This window comes from Lontra canadensis, unplaced genomic scaffold (assembly GCF_010015895.1).
Source record: "Lontra canadensis isolate GAN:19392208 unplaced genomic scaffold, GSC_riverotter_1.0 scaffold1, whole genome shotgun sequence".
NCBI classification, from domain to species: domain Eukaryota; kingdom Metazoa; phylum Chordata; class Mammalia; order Carnivora; family Mustelidae; genus Lontra; species Lontra canadensis.
This window is the reverse complement of record NW_022630995.1, coordinates 123,217,491-123,240,247: the sequence shown is the minus strand read 5'-3', so window position 1 is coordinate 123,240,247 and position 22,757 is coordinate 123,217,491. Positions and strand designations below refer to the sequence as shown.

Sequence of the window (22,757 nt, the reverse complement as noted above, 5' to 3'; positions counted from 1 at the left end):
AAACAAACAAAGTGAAGAGAATAGGCAAGAAAGAAGCAACCAAAAGACCACAAGGGGAAGAGAGGGCCCTGGGAAATCAGACAATCAGCAGTCATGATATGTTCTATGGTATTCATCTAAGGCGAAGGTAATCTATGGAAACTGTTAACTCCTCGACATGTGATTCAACCATGAAAAGTACATCTTAGGGGGTTATTTTTCAGTTTGCATATAAAAAGAAATTGGATATTGTTAGGAAATATTTAATTTTAAGTAGGTCAAATGCTATCACGAGATAATAAAATGAAATCTTGAACTTGTGTAGAATTGATATCAGTTTGTCACTGGGGAAAATTTGGGGTCGTTTCTTTCAGGAGGAATTCACTGATGACCCAGCCCTCGGTTTCGTTGATGCTGGAATCATCTTTGTTATCCATTCACCAAAGAAGGTGCCACAGATTGATGGCTTAGGCTTGTCGTCACCTGTAGGAATGCATGCCCGAGTAACAATCCGCCAAGTCAAGGTAAATAGATGTACAAGGTCTAGAATTTGAGGAAGTCAAGTAGGGTAGTAAATGGATATACACCTAAATAATTCTTCCACTAGAAACCTCTTTCTGCCATGCCATTAGAAGACTTCTGGAAGTTTTACATTTCATTTCATTTCAGATTCTTTCCCATTACTAGGAGGTACCTATGTAGTAATATCAGTGAATTCACATGTACAATATAAATAAAAGCTGGGAAACCTGGAAAATTCAAGGTAACTTCAAATTTCATTAGAAATGGAAAGGTTCAGTAAATATGAAGAGAACCCCAAGTTGTTGAATTGTGCTTTATCTCAATGGGATGGTCTGGGAAGAAGAAAAATAAGTGGGAAGAGCAAGGAATCTTGGAGTCAGGCATGTCTGGCGGATTCCCATTTGCCAGCCACTTGCTCTACAATTTCCTTAATTACTGTCCTGAAATTCTATCTCCTCTCTCTGAGAAAAAGACCTCTTTTTCATAGTTACTATAGTAACTACAACGTTTAAGTGAAACAACGTCAAGAAAGCACTTACCAGGATGCCTAGGTGGCTCAGTAGGCTATGCATCTAGCTCTTGATTTCAGCTCATGATTTCAGGCTCTTGAGATGGAGCCCCATGCTGGGCTCTGCACTCAGGGGGGAATCTATTTGAGGTTCTCTCTCCCCACTCCCTCTGCCCCTTCTCCTGTGCTCTCTTTCTCTCAAACGGATAAATAAAATCTTAAATATTTTTTTTTTTAAAAACCACTTACCATATTGCCTAGAACATAGTAAGTGCTCAATAAAAGATTTTTTGCCTGTCATTTTGGTTGGTGTTTTGTGGGTGGACCTATGAATATGCTAACATGTTATTTCCATAAATGATACTATTTTTTATTACGTGATTTAATATTTAGAGCAGTCAGTCTGTCTGATTTTATTGATACATTTTAGGTACAGAGCATTTGGGATAGGTGTTAAAGGACCACTGTTATATTTACCTTTGGGGATTTTCAGGCTAAAAGAGTAAGCAATGCAGGCAAATGTAGTCAATTGAAAAAAAAAAAAAAGAAAGAAAGAAAGAAAGAGCTCCAAGAGAAAAGTAAAAAAAGTATATATTAGCTTCTCTTGTTGGAATGGAAATGTGTGGGTTGTCTCAGATATACCTCCTGAACCACATGTTTGTTTTCTCTTAAGACAGTTCATCAAGAATACCCCTGGGGAGAATGCAATCCTAACATCAAGCTACAGAATTTTAGTAGCTATAGCACTTCTGGTTGCTTGAAGGAATGTAAAGCTCAACACATACAAGAACAATGTGGATGTTTACCTTTTCTGCTTCCTGGTAAAAAAAGAATGATCAATTTCCTCTTATGCAAGCTTAACTTGAATCATGGAAAATAACATACCATAAAATTGTTTTCCATTCTTATGAAATCTATGTCAGAAAGTCGTCTACTTGACACATATAACCCCCACCAACAGATCTTAAATTGTGAAACAGGCCAGAGATTTCCAGAAAAGAAAAGAAAATCAAGTTAATCTCCAATTCTTATTTTCAGGATGTAAAATTGGGTGCTCTTAAGTATCTAAAATTGATCGTCCCCATTTTCTCAATTTGAATGAAAAATTAGATCATCTATAAAAATGTTAATCAACCCTGAATATGTCATTATTGGGAAATTCTTTTCTTTATCATCAGAAAACAAACAAACAAACAAATTCCAGGCTCCCTTTGCGAACAATCTGGAACATTTCCAGAGCCAGGGACATCAGCAGCAAACACTGAAGAAAGCCATAGAGCAGAGTGGGTGGGTCAGAGCTGGACTCTGAACCTCTGCTCATCTCAGCTACGCAAGTTCTCCTCTCCATGACCTTAGACTAAACCTCTCGGTACTTCTTATAAAATGGGGGAGAATCCTAACAGTGTCCTACCTTAGAGGATTGTCATATAGATGAAAGAAGCATGTAAGTGGTTTAAAACACCCCTGACACAGAATACATCCTATATAAGCCTTGGTTATTTTTATTCAGATTTGCCTCATACCCACTGGCCTGCAAATACATAAAGAAAGACAGAGTGGGTCAAAGGCAATGCCTGTTTAAATTTTTTTAAATTGGCTGTTGTGGCCTATCTCACACACACAGGTGCGCACACACACGTACACACGCTATCTCTCACACACAGATAGACTAATGCCATGCCTCGTTAACAAATTGCTTCTTAGAATTTGGAGAATCATCACTTCCTTTTTTCTAGAATTCTGGTTATTCGAAACTCTCATTCTGTAAAACGCTCATGCTGGATCTGATTTGTCATGGCCAATTATCTTTCCAAAGTTTCTGGGGGGAAACATCTGAATTGGTGGATGTATTATAATGTTTAAAATTTTAAAATATATTATTCCTTGCAAATAGAACTGGATAACAAATATGGACCAGAAACTAGACAACATGAACTATAAAATACAAAGCATGGCATTTTTATGAACTTTAGCATATACCAAGTGCCTTCAAAATGGTATCTTATTTAGTTTGATCCTCACATATCCTTCTGAATCTACTTATAGATGATGAAATTGAGATCTATAGACATTAACTGAAGTAACTGAAGTACCTCTACTAACAATTTGCAAAGGCAATCCCAAAAAATCCGCTTTTTGGATATGGATTGTTTCCAAAATGTCATTGTTCTTTGTAACAGGACAAATATCATTGGAAGAAGCAAAGCATACTTTGGAAAAGAGAAGTTTTTTAAATAAATTTAATGCTGGAAGTAGATTTCTTTTCTTTTTGCTTCTTTCATTTCCCTTACCAAGAAACGTCCTCATAGTAAGCCAAGTTTATCTACAACTTGTAAATAGACAATCCCTCTTGGTTATTTGCAAGAGCATTGAGTAAACACTGTGACTAACCCTAGGGACCAAAGGGTTATAGCAGTAGACAAGTATCTGTGTTAAGGTGCAATGACTAAAGCTTTAGAATCAGCCTAGGATCAAACTCAGCTCTGCTCCATATTGATTTTACAATTTCCTCTCAAGGTCCACAGCCAGTGATTAATAATATTGGTACTTACCTGACTGCTAGAAAAGCAGACCACCAGTTGTACGAGTTTTTGTATATATATTTAAATCAATGGATGTTAAGTGTTGAATCACTAAATTGTGCACCTGATGTTAATATTACACTGTATGGAAACTAACTGGAATTTAAATAGAAATAAAACAAGAAAAAGAAAGCGCACAAAAAGATGTGCATCCTTCAACTAATACCGTAAAAAATAAAAATCAATCAATCAATGGATAGAGGGAGAAGGACAGAAGGTGAACCAAACCCTACTCCCCTACAGCTACTTGAACAGATGAGATGATAAATGTGAAAACAATTATAAATTTCCAAGCTACATTTTTAAAATTAGTATATAGGCAGAGAAAAAAAAGAAACATGGAAATAAAAACATCATTATTTTTCCTCCCAATGTATATTTTCTTTAGATATTAGCATGTTTGCATAGTTTTTGTTTTGTCTTGTTTTGTTTTGCAAAAGAATGGACAGATGAATGGATGGATGGATGGATGGATGGATGGACTGATGGATGGATGGATGGACGGACTGACGGATGGATGGATGGACGGACTGACGGATGGATGGATGGAAGGTATTTTTGTCATTATACCACTTATTTCATAAAATATAAAGTCTCTATGTTTACACTTATTATTTTTAAGGAAATGGGATAGAATGTGACCTACAAACGTTTTACAACTGTGTTTCTCCTACACTTGGTAAGTGGTTTACTTTCTTTATTCTCAGGACTTATATGAAAGATGTTTAAAGTTATACAAGACATTATTTTATTTTTTTAAGATTTTATTTATTTATTTGACAGAGATAGAGCAGGAGAGCACAGGCAGGGGGAGTGGCAGGGGAAGAGGGAGAAACAGGCCCTCCACTGAGCAGGGACTCCGACATGGGGCCTCATCCCAGGATCCTGAGATCATGACCTTAACCAAAGGCAGATGCTTAAAAACTGAGCCACCCAGGTGCCCCTATACAAGCCACTAAATTATACTATAGCTAGTCCAGAAATGAAACAGAATAGAGATTGTAAAGAGGGAGTTTTTCAGTATTCTTAAAATTAAGTAGCTTTTATAGACGCAGTAAAACAAAACAAAGAAATCAAAACCCTCTGATTTCAAGATAAATCTGAATTAAATATTTTCAGTGCCAAAGTAACAGCAAGACAGTTTTGATTTTTATTTCTAACTTTTATGTTTTTTAATTTGATACCAAAATAGCTTTGTTGTATTTTTCTTATTACATAAAGCATGCATATTGTGACTAGTTCAAACATGCAGAACAGAGAACAATCTTGTGGAAATCAGTAGAAGTTGCATCACTCTGAGAATTACTGTCATTATTTATGTGACCATTCTTTCATTTATCCGTTTAATTATACACATATCATATATAAATACATATGTTATATATATATAGGCATACATAAAATTTTATGCAAATGAAATCAAAATCATACATGCCACCTTTACTGGGGACAGTTTCTTCTTAAGCAACATTTTTTTTTTTTGCTTTCATATTGTTTATCTTAACCCCTAACCAATATTAACACTCTAGTATAGTCTACCTTTATTTTTTTCCACATATGTAGCTCCATATTTATGATGTTAAATCACTGGGGTTTTTTAATTAAAATGGAATATTATATACTCGCCTATAAAACGTGCTATCCTATCCCATTGTGGAAATACCTCCAGTAAACCAGGAATAGAAATTCACAGTTTCTAAAAAAAATTAAAAATTTTAAAAAAATGTAAAAATAATAAAAGAAAAAAAAAGAAATTCACAGTTTCTTTTCCATTGTTGTAAAGTATCTCATGGAATGGATATGGGTAGAAGGGATCACATATATTTTTTTAATAGCTTCCAAGCTGACTATGCAGAAGTCAGATTAGTGACCAGTGGAGTTAAGAGGTACATTATCAAATTTCTTATAATTTCCTATTCCCGATGGGGGCTGGAGAGAGAGTTTGGGAAAACAACCGTGCATGTAGTTCTTCAGAGAGTGTTGTAGGATATGCGGATACACAGACAAGTATGTGTTTGTGAGAGTATGTGTGTGTGAGTGAACCGTGTCTGTGTGAGTAGAGGGAAAGAATGGTGGTTTTAACCAGTGTAAACAACTAGAGGGTGTGTGCGAATGTCATGTCCTAAAGGAGTATCAAGGTTAGATTCTGGGGGAAAAAAAGTCCCAAGTTTATCATTAATCAGGGGGTCTTGGTGAACAAAGGGTTCACAAGAACAAAGAGTTTCAGTAACAAAGCCACAGGGAAAATAAGAACCGGAATATCTACCAAGAGTGGGAAGCAGTGGACTGGACACTGGGATGTGGACAAGAGGAACGCTGGAGACATATATCACCTCCTGTAGGGGATTTTTTCAGTATACATTTGCATAGATAGTCTGATTGTTCTACAGAAGTCTAGAGAAGGCAGAGGACGGAGAACCTCTGGCTGATTTAGAAGTCACTGGGTCCACAGGTACGAGAGAACCTCAACACCCAGCCACATATTTCAGTTAGAACTTGGGATAAACCCAAGGGTAAGTTTACTTTAAACCTGCGTCATTGGCTTTCATGATTGTGTTTGAAATTTCTTCTCAGAGTGACACAATGTCACATAAACAACTTTCCAACGTTTTCCTGTCCAAATGGATACTATTTTATGGAAATAAGCCCAGAGACTTTTCGAGAAGAATTTCTGATTTCTAACAAAAATCAGAATCCAATGACTCAATGAATTTAAAGGATAACAACACCTAAGTGTTTCATTTTCCATCTCCTTTGCTATATTTACACTGAAATCTAAATAAAATATAAACACCGTTTGCCAAGAAAGTAATGATGGAAATTGTTAGCCACTTTTTTAGCATTGAAAGTAAAATAATAAAATTTGTAACAGCTCTGTCCTCCCAACTATGGAGTAGTCCTCTTCTCTGAATACCCTGATTTTCATTCCAGACCTCATTGAAGATAAGGGATTATGCACAATGGGAACACATAATTCTAGCTGTCCTGTTCCTTGTGAAGAAACAGAATATCCTGCTACTATTTCTTATTCTACTTTCCCAAGTCAAAAAGCTTTGAAATATCTTTCGAAGAAATTAAATCAAAGTCAGGAATATATCAGGTAATCCTTTTAGTCTTGTAAATTATTTGTAACTAACAGGAACATTTTATTTACTCAAAAACTTCTAAAGGCCAAGGAAACAAAATTCTGAACAATCAAAGGAGGCGGTGGCTTACATCACGAAATTAACCATGAAAATCTAGAATTTTAAAAGTGGGTAAGGTCATGTCTTTCAGTCCTTCAATTTCATTGTGTGAAAAGTCAAAATGAGGCCTGCTTGAGGAATTTGTTCATGATCTCACCTTTGTGGACTGACTGGGGAAAATAACACGACTGACGAGTATCAACTGATGCTTTAAAATAGGAAAATTCCTCACCTGAGTATCACATAGTTTGAATGTTTTAATAACTGTAAGGTTGTTGGAGCACAAATTATTATTCTCATTTTACAGGCAAGGAAACTGACACACACAACATCTCGAGTAACTGTCCTAGGAAGGTAGTCCGAGACACAGAGAGAACTTGGGCCCAAGACCTAGGACTCCAGTCGCCCTATATTTTTCCACAAAGATATATCCTTCCAAGTTTGATTAGCCAAGATTAACTTAGTTCTCTTTCCATTACACCACGTTGCCGCTTCAAAATCACAAATCAAACTTCATAGAGAACTCTTTGTTCTAAAAGGAGGGAGCAACCTTAACCTTTCTCTTTGTTTTTTGTTAATATTTTTAAGCAGAGTGCCTGAAACAGCAGTCCATGGGAGTTTGTACTTTAGTAAAATGAATATGTATTAACTCATTAAAAGCCAGGTATCTAACGATGAAAGCACATTTTGATTCCACTTTTAGCCCGGTGTTTCTTTTCACAAAATAAATAAAATACTTTCCCCATGGAAATGCCCAGACAATGAAGTGATCTTTACAAGTCAGCAAGAAAAAGTACTTTCTTCAAGACAGGGTTGATAGGTATGATTTCAAACACTTAGCATTTACAAAGATGAAGGGCATGAAAATTTGAGATTACCTCTTTGTTAATGTTCTTGTGTCCAGAAGAGATGTCTCTTTGTATTCCATTTTAATATGGGAATGTGATTTATTTATGGTATTATTTCTGTTAGACTTAAGTATGACTGAGAGGTGCAGTCTGTGTGCCTTTTGGCAGATCGAGGTCTCCTGAGTTACATCATTACTTAATATACCTCATGATGGATTGAAATTGCTCAGGACTTAAGTCCAGGAATATCTGTCTGTGTCAGGAGAGATGAAATTATAAAATATCTGGATTTTAATAATGGTAAGGAGATCAAGGAAAAATGGAGTGTTTATTGCATTTAAAAAACACTACGTAAATACTTTCAGCTACTTGAGTATGAATGCTATATTAAGGGGAATGAATGCGTTTTGCATAAAACAAATAATTTCATATGACTTTTCTTGAAAATATGTTAAATTCAAATGGAAAAATTTTAAAAGTTCATTTGTTTTACTAATGAAACTGGCCAAGAATCAGCCAAAGTTTATCCTCATATTCAGTTCCATACTACTGCCTTCCTCAGGCCAAGCTTCCTATCATCTTTATAATGGGGAGTCAGCAACAGCCTCACATGGCATAGATTCAATGAGACCCAATTACTGGGGAAGTCACTTGCCTGAGAGAAATTGAGTAAACATCACACTATTTTTGTAAGGTATAAATTTATCATCTCTCAAAAATACAGATGGTTAATGATTGGAAATATTTATGAGGTTTGTGCTTAGGAAATTAAACAGTATTATCAATGTACATGCAAATTAGGAGCACGATGGGGGACAAAAAGATTGCAATATTACTAAAATTATTGGACTTCCAAGACAACTTTATTATTTTCTTCAGTTTGACAACTGTTTTATTATTTTATTATTATTGTTTTATTATTATATAACAGTACCCCCTGATTATCTATTTACACCTAGCACATTCTCTTGTTACCCTGGGTTAAACCAATGGAAATTAAGTAAACATATTAATGATATATTTTGAATTAAGTGTACTTGAGAATATTGATTTCTAAAACTCTGAATAATTAGAAGAGTGATTTACAGCCATGTTTCTAAGATATATTGGAGGACACCACATAATTCTAGGAAACACTGTGAATAGGAATCATTCTTCATGACAATTATTGTTGCTCTCTGAAAATCATCAGGTGGTTGGTTTCCACCTCAGCTTATAAAACAGACAGGTTAGTATTTACTCCTTTGTTCATTTGTTTCATCTTCAGTTTGTTCCCCTATTTGTTCATTTTACAAATATGTAATGAGCACCTATTATGTGTCGGGATTTGGGTGTTCTAGACATTAAGGATTCCTCAGTGAACAAAAGACAAAACTCTGATTTGTTGCACTTATTTTCACTGGGGTGAAGATGAACTCTATGTATATATAGTCATGTCAGGGAGTGCTAAGTGCTATGGAGAGAAAGGAAGCAGAAAAAGGGCCTTAGGAAGCCAAAGTCAGGGAGGGTTGTTCTCAGTGTTGAGGATTGTGATCAGGTAAGATCTACCTGAGAAGCTGACAATTGAGTAAAGACCTAAAGCAGTGGTCCTCAAACTTTCTGATCTCAAGGTCCCTTTGCATTCTTTAAAGTTACTGAAGAGTCCAATGAGCTTTTCTTTGTGTGAGTTGTGTCGATTTTTGTCACACTGGAAATTTAAACCATTAAAATGCTATATATTAACTCATTTACAATCACAATAATGAATGTACTATGTGGCAATATAGATAAAAAGCTTTTTACAAACTGTTTTTGGAAACAAAAAATAATTCAAGAAGAAGAATGGTATTATCTTGGAATATTGTAAATTTCTTCAGTGTCTGGCTTAATAGACGACAGCTGGATTCTCACTTTTGCACTTAATCTTGATTTATTTTATTTTGCTTGAAGAATGTAAAGAAAATCTGGGGTCAAACAGATATATGACTGGGAAATAGAGACATATTTTAATAGCCTTTGTAGATATGTGACATTTTTCTTTGATAACTCATCAAAATGCAACACGTGTAATTTCTTATATGTTAATTGTAAGTTGTACCATATGGTTGCCCCGTGGGGAGTGGGATTGTCTCTCCATTCAAAATTTGATTTGGGTGTTGGGACCTATGATGCCACAGATGCATCAAGGCTGTATGGAAAAATTTCAGTGGTCATGTAATGAGAATTTCTGGAAGTCTCTGGGATCTCCCAAGCAGAGCCTCTCTTAGCTTAGAAGAACCAGGAGAGACAATTGACTTTGCCTTTCACTGTGGTCATGAAGTAGGACTTGGATGAGATATCTCAAGCGTTTGAGCTTTTCCAGGTGTCAAAGGAAAAAGTACATGGACTTTCTTATCGGCTTCTCTCTTATAGGACAAAAAGAGGGAAGGGTGTCATTTGAAGGTTGCCATTTGAAAGTAGTGAAATATCAAAACATACCCATGAAGTTTTCATATTTAAAATATATTTAATATCTATTAAATAATTCATATCTACTGATCTTGTACTTTCAATGGATCTTTCATCCATAAATGATTTTGAACACTATTTGTTATTAGAAAAATTCTCCAAGTTGTGCAGATCTTCCAATATTGATCCATTAATTATATAATGTACATTTTATTTTAATATCATTATTTATCAGAAAAGGCTTTAAAAGTTGGGGAGTTGTCAAGCTCATTGTAACAGACACAAATTTTCCAAAATTATAAAAATAGCATAAAAGCTAAGCTTGAAATTTATTACTAACTGCAAATATTATCAGTTATTTCTCTTGAAGAGACAAGGCATTTCCTCCATTTTTGTGACAATGTCTACCAAATATCATAGTCTGGATAACCGTAGTTTGCCAGTCATCCTTTCAAGTACAAATGATGTTCCACATAAATGTGGCTACTTCCTTGAAATAACAATCAGAGTGAAAATGTCAAATAATATGTTCATATATTATGAAAATAATTTTGACTTTATGAACCCCCAAAAAGATACTGGGGACCCCTAAACATCTGTGATTACACTTTGAAAACTGCTGATCTCAAGGAGATATAAGAACTAGCCTCAATAATAAATGGTGGAAGAACATTCCAGAAAGAGGGAAATCAAATGTAGAGGGAGATTCTAAGTCAGTAGCATGACTCATGTATGGATAGAACAGAATGGAGACTAGTGTGGCAGGAAGCAGTGTAAGTAATGGCTAAGGATGGTAGGGCATGAATTGAGAAAGTTCGAAGCGAGAAGGTAGGTGGTAGAGATAGGGTCATGGAGTTTAACTTAGAGTATACTAGGACGTATCTGGGAAGTTTTTACATTAAAACTGAAAGTGGAAAGACCAATCAGAAAGCTATTAGGAAAATCCAGGTGAGATGTTGAGAGCTTAGGCAATGATGGTAGCAAAGAATGGGGTGAGAGGTGGTTGGATTCTGTATGTATTTTGAAGGTAAGACAAATATTTATGCATGGATTTGGCTCTCAGTGTCATTACATTATAAATGATGAAACAGCAAGAGCTTGGCTTGGAATATGTTCCATTTGAAATAACTATTGTAGATTCAAATAAAAAATACCATGAGACAGTTGGATTTTTACTGCAGTTCAAAGTAAGTTCTGAGCTGGAGACAGAGCATGTGAGTGTGTCGAAGACTATATGAAGAGTTATTTTATTTTAATTTTTAAAGATTTTATTTGTTTAACAGAGAGAGAGAGATCACAAGTAGTCAGAGAAGCAGGCAGAGAGAGAGGAGGAAGCAGTCTCCCCACTGAGCAGAGAGCCCGATGTGGGTCTCGATCCCAGAACCCTGAGATCATGACCCGAGCCGAAGGCAGAGGCCTAACCCACTGAGCCATCCAGGCGCCCCTGAAGAGTTATTTTAAAATAGTTTTTATTCACTCTGGTCTCATAAAAAGATTTCTAGAAGGCACTAAGAAAGCAGAGTCTCTGCCTTAATATATCAATATTATAAAGTAAATGACTGCATCTATTGAATACCCAGGATATACCAGATTCTGTGCCATTCTTTATACACATTATTTAATTTCTCCTCATACAACTCTAAAATCCTGACTCTGAAATTCTTATTAGAGATGAAGAAACCAAGACTCAGGGAAACCATGTAGTTTCTCCAGATTACACCAGGACAGATTTAATTCAAATTAGACACCCATTTACATGTTTGTACATATGCCAATCTACTCAATAGATATTTACATGTAATGTCTTTTTCCAATTTTCTTAAGAATAAGGCATAGAAGTATTAGATCTGGGGGAAAATTATTCTTCCTAAATACCAACCGAGGTATAAGAGTACCTTCCAAATGAAGCTGTTGTGATCACAGTGCTCTGTTTCATTCCACATTAAATGATATCTGAATTAAAAATGAATATTACTTTCATCAAAGAGGAATTAAAAGTAGTGCTGACTATCCTGAGCTAGATTAACTTTACTTTTATCCCCAGGGAGAATCTTGTGAACATTGAAATAAACTATAGTGACTTAAACTATAAGATAACTCAGCAGCAAAAAGCAGTGAGTGTGTATGAATTACTTGGTAAGTGTTCTTTAGTTGTTCCTCACTTTCTAAGACATTTTCTATCAGGGTCTTTTTTTTTTTCTTTTGTCCTTAAAGTTTTAGCTTATCAATGGAGGAGAAGAGATAGTGGCTGTCTTTCGTCTATCATTTAAATCTGGCACTTTCCCACTTTCTAGACACTCCTCCAGCAAACCTCACACCAGCTTTCACAAAGAAAAGTCTGACACTCCTATTTACACACAGCATCTTACTTTCCCTTCAGATGCCACCCCGCCCCCAGCAAATGACCACTGTAGAGTAGTCTATTTGTAGGGTGTTTCAGCAATCCTCCCTCTGAGTGGACTATCAGGCATCTCAGACCTCCACGCAGAACTCCACCCAAACTGGACTGAAGAGACCCACCAAGCAAAATTCAACCTTCCATTTACAACCCTTCTCTGTTTACATCCTTAACAAATCGAATTGCTGATTTCCTAGATCTCATTGAATATTTAGAGGAAGTCATGTTGGAGACAGTAAGGAGTATCAGATTTAGGCAAAATGACAGCAGTCACACACTGGCAGCTGAGTCCCGGAATAGGGAGGAAATGTACAGATTCGTCAAAGCTCTAGGGGCAACCTACACTGAATTACCCCTCTTTAAAAAAATAGCAGGATCCTAAGAATGGCCCCTTGCACCGAGAAAAAGATGAATAATGTATTCTATTTAAGAAGTTAGTGCTTCACAAGATGGGATTGGGAGGGAGATAAACCATAAGTGACTCTTAATCTCACAAAACAAACTGAGGGTTGCTGGGGGGAGGGGGGTTGGGGGGGTGGGGTTATTATGGACATTGGGGAGGGATGTGCTATGGTGAGTGCAGTGAAGTGTGTAAACCTGGCGATTCACAGACCTGTACCCCTGGGGAAAAAAATATTATATGTTTATAAAAAATAAAATTAAAAAAAAAAAAAGAAGTTAGTGCTTCAGTAGTCAAATTCATAGAGACAAAAAGTGGGATGGTGGTTGCCAGGGGTAGAAGCATGGGGGATTGGGTGATTTATTTTTAACAGGTATGGGATTTCAGTTGAGGAAGTTCTGAAGATGGGTGGTGATGATGGTTGCACACAGTGTGAATGTACTTAATGCCACAGAACCACAGCTTAAAATCTATTAAAATGGTAAATTTTATGTCACTTTTTACTACAAAAGAATCACAAACAACAAAGACAAATACAGGTTTTAAAACTTTCTTACACACAGGGCAATATCTTGTAATGTGCCTTTATTGGATAAAATATTACAAATGCTTAAAAAGATAGTTTTCCAAATTGCTTAGAAATTTGTTTCTGGAAAACATCGTCCCTCAATATAACCATCTAAATATTACATTTCTGTTCTTCATTCAACACAGGGAAATGAATTTGTAATTGTCTATGATGTTTTATTAATTTCCCTAGATTTAATATCTTCCTAAATCTTTGAGTTACATTCTTGGAAACAGATTTTATAATTGCTTTCTCTCCCTCTCTCTCTCTCCTTTCTCTCACTCAAGGCATCAGTTTGTTCTTTCTTTATAACTCTCTCCTTTTTGAGATGACACCAAACTTAAAATGATATAATTAACTCATCTTCATACAGTATCAGCTATGATTAACTTATTTGTTTCAAATATTTTAAATTTCAGTGATGTATAATTTGCTTTTTATAAAAAACATGATTTATTCAATTTCGTTATTGGCTTTATTACAGCAGATGTTGGCGGTCAACTGGGCCTATTTTGTGGGGCCAGTATGATTACAATTATAGAAATTATTGAATATATATTCACCAATTTCTACTGGATATGCATTTTGTTCTTGCTGAAGATACCTGACATCACGCTGGGGACTCGTCCACCTCAGGATCGTCTGGGGAAGAGAAATCACATAGAAGAATGCTAATGTTCGTGTAGGACAAAAGCTTTTGTTCTTCTCTTCATAATACATTCAAATTTATTCACAGCTAATTCATTGTTATGTAACTTACTTGATCTTATAGTTTAGGGATTCAATAAAAATCATTGTAGGTATCTATTTCTTTATGCATATCTTATCTCTGTCCATATTTAGGTACAAATATTAATTTACAAATATAAAAAAAAACAGTGCCATTTAATTTTTTTCACCATTGAATTCCCAGCACCTATAACAGTAGAGGTTGTGTGGTAGGCATTTCATAAATATATTTTTTAATCAATGAGTGTGTAATGCAAAGACACTCTTTGTGACTGGATATGAAAATTGGACCTGGTAAATGAATTGTATATAAGGAGAGAAGATACTTTTTTATTGAAAGAATAATATGTGTAATTTGAGCTTTACAAAATTTCAGAGAATTTTTACTTTCACTAAAATGCAACATAATTTTATTTTGTCTGGAGAGTTCTACTGTATGTATGACTTTTGGAGGATCAGGAATCTCTATAGCCTATCCAGGCAAATACCTAAAATAAATTTATTTATAAATAGAGTTAAGTTTATGGTATACTAGGAGTACATAGTGTTTTGTCAGGTTCTCCAAGTATCTCCATGTACTTATTTAAGTGCCCTGGAAATGAAGCTAGTGCAATTAGACAGGACTCAAGCAAATAAGAAATATGTCTATCCCATGACCTGGAAATCCCAATCATGATAAATACTTCAGGGAAATTCTCCAACAGAAACGTGACAGGCTAGGAGTTTCCTCAACTACATAGCTGTCAGTGAGGAGACCTATGTTAGTGGTGTGGGGACATGCTCTCAAAGACAAAGCAGCAGAGACACACTGTGGGTTAAATGTGATCACCTCCAAATATTGATATATTGATAAATCTTTAAAAAAATGAAGTGTTAGATAAATAAAAAGCTTAAAGGACTCCTGAGTGGCTCAGACAGTTAAAGTCTGCCTTCAGCTCAGGTCATGATCCTGGGGTCCTGATGGAGCCCCTGTTGGGCTCCCTGCTCAGCACTGAGTCTGCCTCTCCCTCTCACACTACGCCTCCCCCAGGCCCATGCTCTCACTTCCATGTGCTCTCTCTCTCTCAAATGTATAAATAAAATCTCTTACAAAAAGAAAGAATAAAATCCCTTAAAAAAAAAAAGAAAAGAAAAAAGCTTTATTAAAAACATAAAACCTGGGGCACCTGGGTGGTTCAGTGGGTTAAGCCTCTGCCTTCAGCTCAGGTCATGATCTCAGAATCCTGGGATCGAGCCCCACATCGGGCTCTCTGCTCAGCAGCGAGCCTGCTTCCCCCTCTCTCTCTGCCTGCCTCTCTGCCTCCTTGTGATCTCTGTCTGTCAAATAAATAAATAAAATCTTTTAAAAAAATAAAATAAAAATAAAAAAGTAAATAAATAAAAACATAAAACCCTCCCAAAAGCTATCATGCGAGAGTTTGCATAAATTGAATACACATGTACACAGAACAAGTATATATGTCTTTAAAAAGTAAATAAAAATATAGTATTAAATATTTACATAAAAAACACATTAGAAAGATTGCCTGTAATGAAAAAGGGAATGAGAAGTGGGAAAACGGAACAAAAGGAAATAAGGTGAATGAATACACAGGAAATATAAGAATGATGACAGTACAATGTGAAAATCAACTCATTTCTTTGTCCTGTGGACCAAAAAATAGAATAAAACATTTGGTTGAAAAGCCATAGTTTTTTTGTTTGTTTGTTTTTGTTTTGTTCTGCTTTGCTTTGACAGTTGTGAAAAATCATTTGTTGTGCTAATAGTATGACTGAGTCTCAAGCTTAGCGCAAGGCAGCTTCTCCCTTCTTTTTTTTTTTTTAAGATTTTATTTATTTGACAGAGAGAGAGATCACAAGTAGAGAAAGAGAGAGAGAGAGAGGAGGAGGCAGGCTCCCCGCCTAGCAGAGAGCCCGATGCGGGACTTGATCCCAGGAAGGACCCTGAGATCAGGACCTGAGCTGAAGGCAGAGGCTTAACCCACTGAGCCACCCAGGCAGCCCAGCTTCTCCCTTCTTATATTACAATTCTTTTCCCTCTTCTTATCCAAATCTGTAAAGCTCAACCAAGGAGGTACTATTCTTAATCATTTTTAACACATTGAAAAAAAATTTAAACAATTTGTAATGTGAGTGATTCATAGAAGAACGACTCTGCAAATATTGTATGCCTAACATAAAATGAGAAAGTAGCAGAATATAATTGGAATGACTCCTATTTTTTTGGACTTAATGAATCCTGAATTGTAAGAAATCCTAAATATTTCACATGAATTTCATTAAGTTATCTTCTGATATTCTTAACAATTACAAATATAGGGGCACCTGGGTAGCTCAGATGGTTAAGCATCAGCTTTCAGCTCAGGTCATGATCCTGGGATCCTAGGATAGAGCACTGCATGGGGCTCAGTGCTCAGCAGGGAGCCTGCTTCTCCCTGTGCTTCTCCCCTCCCTGCTTATGCTCTCTCCCACTCCCACTCACTCACAAGTAAACAAACAAATAAATACATAAATAAAATCTTTTTAAAAATTACAAATATATATCATTTAAAACAAATTAAATAAGGATTGCTTTAATGAAAACAGCAATTGATTAAGAATGGAGATTCTTAGAATGTAAGCTTCACTTCTCTTAATTCAGACCCAAGATCCTACACTCCAGACTCTAGACCCTGGAACATTAATGCCAGTCAAGAGAATTGGACAATGCAGAGCAATATAAGGAGTAGCTTTTGGATTCCTGAATCAATAGATCAGAATTACTTTGGGGAGACAATAGGTATTATGGATTTCATGAGATTCTGATGCCCAATGGTTGTTACCGTAACCTAGGTTTAAAGTTGTAAAAACTTTAAAACAGATTAACAGAGACCAGTCTTATCCACTTACTTTGCATGATATAGCTTTGACCCCTGCAAGATTGGCAAAATTAATTGAAATGAAAAAGCTGAATGAAAGGGGAAATGTTTCTGTTAATCGCCTTTGTAAAAGTGAAATTACTGATGAGGAAAGGGAAAGAAAATGAAACACAAAACAAGGTAAAATTGAGACTGGTATAAGGAACAAACAAACAAACAAGCAAGATGGGCCTCATTTTTTGTCCAAAGTTCTCCTGGGAACTTGGAAAGACAGAGTGCTCCCTTGTGAGGGTACTTCTTTATGACTATGTTCCAAGTGTACCGTGCCAATACTGTATGGTAACAGGCCAGAGGAGAGTTGGACCACGTGGCTGAGAAGTACCATCAATTGCCAACTGAATCTTTGCTATATTCGGTTTTTTTTTTGTTTTTGTTTTTGTTTTTTTTTTTTGCTTAAATGATCAAGGGGCTAAATAATTGAATAGCAAACACAATGAAATGGAGGAGACTATTTGGGATGAGTATTAATCTTTGGTCGGTTGCCATGTTCGGCATCCAAACGATTTCCCAGAATTTTAAATATACAAGTGTTACCTCTTTGGAAATTGAGGAATATGGGAATACAGAGAGTCTGGGCTTTGAAAGTCAAAGTTACACCACTGTCACCTACAGAGAAATGGAATAGCTCTGAAGCATTTGAAATATTGGGGGTACAAACAACCTTAAGCTTGTGACATGAGAACCAACAAAGAATCAACCTCCAGTGACACAACCTAAGGCAAATAACAGTAGATGTAATAAAGGTTGGGGCCCCTACATAGCCCTCCTATTAAAAGGGGACAAGATCATGTAGGAACTCAGTTGAAGCTGTGAAGGGCAGCACCCAAAAGCTGAAAGAGCAACTTGGAAGGTGCAGTGATGCTACAGGGATGACATTAGTGTTACTAAGAAACTGAAGATCGGGGAGCAAAAAAGAAAAAAACAAAAACAAAAACAAAAAAACCCATCTTGTTGTGGCCTTACCTATACCTGAACCCATCATGGAATGCACTTATTAGATAAAATAGAGCGCTTTGCCATTACTGGCTTCCAGCTTAAGTAAATTAATTTCACCTCTTGGGCAATTTAATTTGTTATGCTAAATGGGAACTTTAGGATCACCCAATTTTCATCCACAGTTACTATTTTAACTTTAAACAACACACAGATGCCTTTGGAAGTATTTTCAAATGGATGTTCAAAGATAATCGTCCCCCTACAGAAGTCTAGTATTGCATCTTAGCGTAGAGTGGTGGAGATTTAGGCCTGCAAGTCACTAAATGCAGCAACTAAAAATGGTCCTCAGAGGAGTCACTCATTGATCTGTTACCTGGCTTTGGTGGAGACAGATCCTGCCACTGAGACATCAAATAATTCTAAACCCCAATACAGTTGCGATGTCAGAGAGACCTTCCAACAATGACAGAACAACTCAGAAGGAGTCACTGATAAGATGGAAAGGATACTTACAGAAGTATATTTGATGACTACTCTTAAGTGAGAGAAGAGTGGGAGTACATTGTATCCAAGAAGAGGTTGTAGCTGTGCAGTTAGGGCCAATGACAAAATCCCCCAAATGGAGAGCTCCTATTGCTGAATGGCACAGACATCATTATTTCCCTTCTGTTTCAGCAAAGCAAGCTGCCCAATGTGCTGACGGAAAATTCTCCACTGACAGATGTAAGTCAGTTTGGAAATCAACCCCCATTCGCCCTCTGAATGGTAATCTTTGGTTGAAGAAGGCAGAGTAAGTCCACACAATGGATATAGTAGAATTCCCAAATTATATTTGGGAATAATGAAGCTTGGGACACCCACCCCCAGAATAACATTTGGATATTTATAGACTAATAGATTAATCAATAGCCTTGCTATTTGGACAACCAAATAAGCCCTTGGTAACTGGACAATTAGGAATACCTCTCTGCAGGGAATGCAATTTAAGAAATATCTGTAAGAGTTTTGAATAAAAGTCTAAATGGGCTATGTACATATCCATCTGGAAAGCCTAGCATTTGACTCAAACAGAGTCTGGAATGCAAAGACTGAGGCTTATTCTGGCTCTTGGAGTTAGCGACTTGGTGTATGAAATATAAGAACACAGAAGTGTTCAAACTATCCGATAATGGGTAGAAAAGTAATCTATTCCTTTCTCCTGTGGTAAAACACTTCCCAAAATGCCAAGGGGAAAGAAACTGACTTACAAGGCTCTGGGTAAGATTCTCAAGGACAGGATGCCTGGGTGGATCAGTTGGTTAAGCGACTGCCAGTCCCACATCAGGATCCCTGATCAACAGGGAGTCTGCTTCTCCCTCTGACCCTCCCCCCTCTCATGCTCTCTCTCTCATTCTCTCTCTCTCTCAAATAAATAAAAATCTTAAAAAAAAAAAAAAAAGAATCTCAAGGACAATTCTCAAGGACATGGGCCTATTCCACTAGTTTGGGCTTTATTAGCCTTTGACTGAAGCCAATCCCCTCAAGGGTTTGGAACAAGAGACTGTGTTTCTTTTTGATTCTACCAAATAGATCAAGGGGACACATCACTGTTGTTATTGTACCAAAACGAGGTGAGAAACTTAACACCATATGCACTCAGTAATCTCCTGCCACCCTCAAACTGAAATCAAAACACCTTTATTAAAAATGGGGAGGGGGGGAGGAGTCAAGATGGCAGAGAAGTAGAAGGCTGAGACGACATCAGGTAGCAGGAGATCAGCTAGCTTATCAAACCATTCCGAACACCTACAAATCCAATAGGAGACTGAAGAGAAGAAGAGCAACAATTCTAGGAACAGAAAATCGACCACTTTCTGAAAGATAGGACCGGCAGAGCAGTGAATCCAAAGCGATGGGAAGATAGACCACGGGGGGAGGGGCTGTCTCCTAGCAAGCGGGGGAGTAAAGAAGCACAAAATCAAGACTTTTAAAAGTCTGCTTCACTGAAGGACATTGCTCCAGAGGCTAAACCGGGGTGAAGCACATGCGGGGACAGAGTGGCCTCAGGTCCCGTGGGGTCACAGAAGGATCAGGGGTGTCTGAGTGTCACAGAGCTCACAGGTATTAGAACAGGGAAGCTAGCTACAGAGACAGAGCTGAGGAGTGAGCTCTCAACTCAGGGTTACCTTGAAACATAATCTGTGTCACAGGCCACTGCTTTGGGAGTGGGGTCCCCACAAGATCTGGGGAGAGCCTCCTGGAAGAACTCAGGGATCTGCGGGGTTCAGAGACACCAGACAGAGCTGTGGGCCAAAGACAGAGATGCTTGGTCACAGGCTGGGTGAACTGGAAGTGCAGCCAGAGGCCAGGGAGATGAGAGTGATTGAGCACTTTTCTCTGAGGTCGCACTGAGGAGTGGGGCCCTGAGCTCTAGGCTCCTCCAGGCATGAGATTGGGAGGCTGCCATTTTCATTCCGTCCTCCGGAACTCTATGGAAAGCATTAAAGGAACAAAAGCTCCTGAAAGCGAACTCAAAAGGATTACTTAGCTGGTAAGGGCTGTGCAATTCCGCCTCGGGAAAGACAGTTGAGAATCACTACAACAGGCCCCTCCCCCAGAAGATAAACAAGAAATCCATCCAAGACCAAGTTCACTTACCAAGGAGAACAGCGGAATTCCAGAGGAGGAGAAAACAAAGCATGGAATCCATTGCTTTCTCCCCATGATTCTTTAGTCTTGCAAACTTAATTAATTTTTTTAATTTTATTTTTTTCTTCTGCTACTTTTTTTTAACTTTTACCCTTTCTCTTTTAATGTTTTTTAACTAGTTTATCTTAACAATACCTCTCATTAAAAAATATATTTTTTGAAACTTCATTATTATACTCATATTTTATCCTTCATTGTATCTAACTTTCTTTTTTGTATACACATAGGTTTCTTCTTCTAAAAAATTAGGGGTACAACTTCTTCTAATACATCAAAATACACCCTAAATCAAGGCTTGTCCTAATCTCCAGCCCAAGCAAATTCTCTCCACTTTCTTTTTCTTTATTCTCCCAACCAATTTATCTTATCAACTCCTTTTTTAGGAATTAAAAAAAAATTTTTCATCTTTATAGTCATATTCCATCCCTTCATTGTGGTTACCCTTATATATGTTTTTCACTCTTTAGAATATTGGGAGGTAGTTTCTTCTAAGAGACCAAAATACTCCCAAAATTAAGTGGGTGACCCTGTTCTAGTCACCAGTCTAATATATGTATTTTTTTTCTTTTTTATATTTTGTCTTTATTTGTTTTCTTTTTTTTTATATTTTTTTTCTTTTCAGTGTAACAGTATTCATTGTTTTTGCACCACACCCAGTGCTCCATGCAATCCATGCCCTCTCTAATATCCACAACCTGGTTCCCACAAACTCCCACCCCCTGCCCCTTCAAAACCCTCAGATTGTTTTTCAGAGTCCATAGTCTCTCATGGTTCATCTCCCCTTCCAATTTCCCTCAACCCCTTTCCCCTCTCCATCTCCCCTTGTCCTCCATGCTATTTGTTATGCTCCACAAATAAGTGAAACCATATGATAATTGACTCTCTCTGCTTGACTTATTTCACTCAGCATAATCTCTTCCAGTCCCGTCCATGTTGCTACAAAAGTTGGGTATTCATCCTTTCTGATGGAGGCATAATACTCCATAGTGCATATGGACCACATCTGCCTTATCCATTCCTCCGTTGAAGGGCACCTTGGTTCTTTCCACAGTTTGGTGACCATGGCCATTGCTGCTATAAACATCGGGGTACAGATGGCCCTTCTTTTCACTACATCTGTATCTTTGGGGTAAATACCCAGTAGTGTAATTGCAAGGTCATAGGGAAGCTCTATTTTTAATTTCTTGAGGAATCTCCACACTGTTTTCCAAAGTGGCTGCACCAACTTGCATTCCCACCAACAGTGTAAGAGGGTTCCCCTTTCTCCACATCCTCTCCAACACATGTTGTTTCCTGTCTTGTTGATTTTGGCCATTCTAACTGGTGTAAGGTGGTATCTCAATGTGGTTTTAATTTGAATCTCCCTGATGGCTAGTGATGATGAACATTGTTTCATGTGTCTGAGAGCCATTTGTATGTCTTCATTGGAGAAGTGCCTGTTCATATCTTCTGCCCCTTTTTTGATATGATTGTCTGTTTTGTGTGTGTTGAGTTTGAGGAGTTCTTTATAGATTCTGGATATCAAACTTTTGTCTGTACTGTCATTTGCGAATATCTTCTCCCATTCTGTGGGTTGCCTCTTTGTTTTGTTGACTGTTTCCTTTGCTGTGCAGAAGCTTTTGATCTTGATGAAGTCCCAAAAGTTCATTTTCACTTTTGTTTCCTTTGCCTTTGGAGACATATCTTGAAAGAAGTTGCTGTGGCTGATATCAAAGAGGTTACTGCCTATGTTCTCCTCTAGGATTCTGATGGATTCCTGTCTCATGTTGAGGTCTTTTATCCATTTTGAGTTTATCTTTGTCTACGGTGTAAGAGAATGGTCGAGTTTCATTCTTCTACATATAGCTGTCCAGTTTTCCCAGCACCATTTATTGAAGAGACTGTCTTTTTTCCACTGTCTATTTTTTCCTGTTTTCTCAAAGATTATTTGACCATAGAGTTGAGGGTCCATATCTGGGCACTCTATTCTGTTCCACTAATCTATGTGTCTGTTTTTATGCCAGTACCATGCTGTCTTGGTGATCAAAGCTTTGTTTTCTTTTTTAATTTTTTTTTTTCTGAACTGCTTT

At 37.0% G+C, this 22,757-nt stretch overlaps 1 protein-coding gene across 1 annotated transcript in view; it reads left to right on the top strand.

Annotated features, from left to right (window-relative positions):
* Positions 1–14,164, top strand: part of ASIC5 (acid sensing ion channel subunit family member 5) — a 29,651-nt gene extending 15,487 nt beyond the window's left edge. The window contains exons 5-10 of the mRNA XM_032874896.1: positions 354–503; positions 1,683–1,830; positions 4,214–4,270; positions 6,523–6,691; positions 12,096–12,187; positions 13,902–14,164. Of these exons, the coding sequence (XP_032730787.1) occupies positions 354–503; positions 1,683–1,830; positions 4,214–4,270; positions 6,523–6,691; positions 12,096–12,187; positions 13,902–14,092 (807 nt within the window). The 3' untranslated portion in view covers positions 14,093–14,164. The remainder of the gene's footprint in view (positions 1–353; positions 504–1,682; positions 1,831–4,213; positions 4,271–6,522; positions 6,692–12,095; positions 12,188–13,901) is intronic.
* The last annotated feature ends 8,593 nt before the right edge of the window (positions 14,165–22,757 follow it).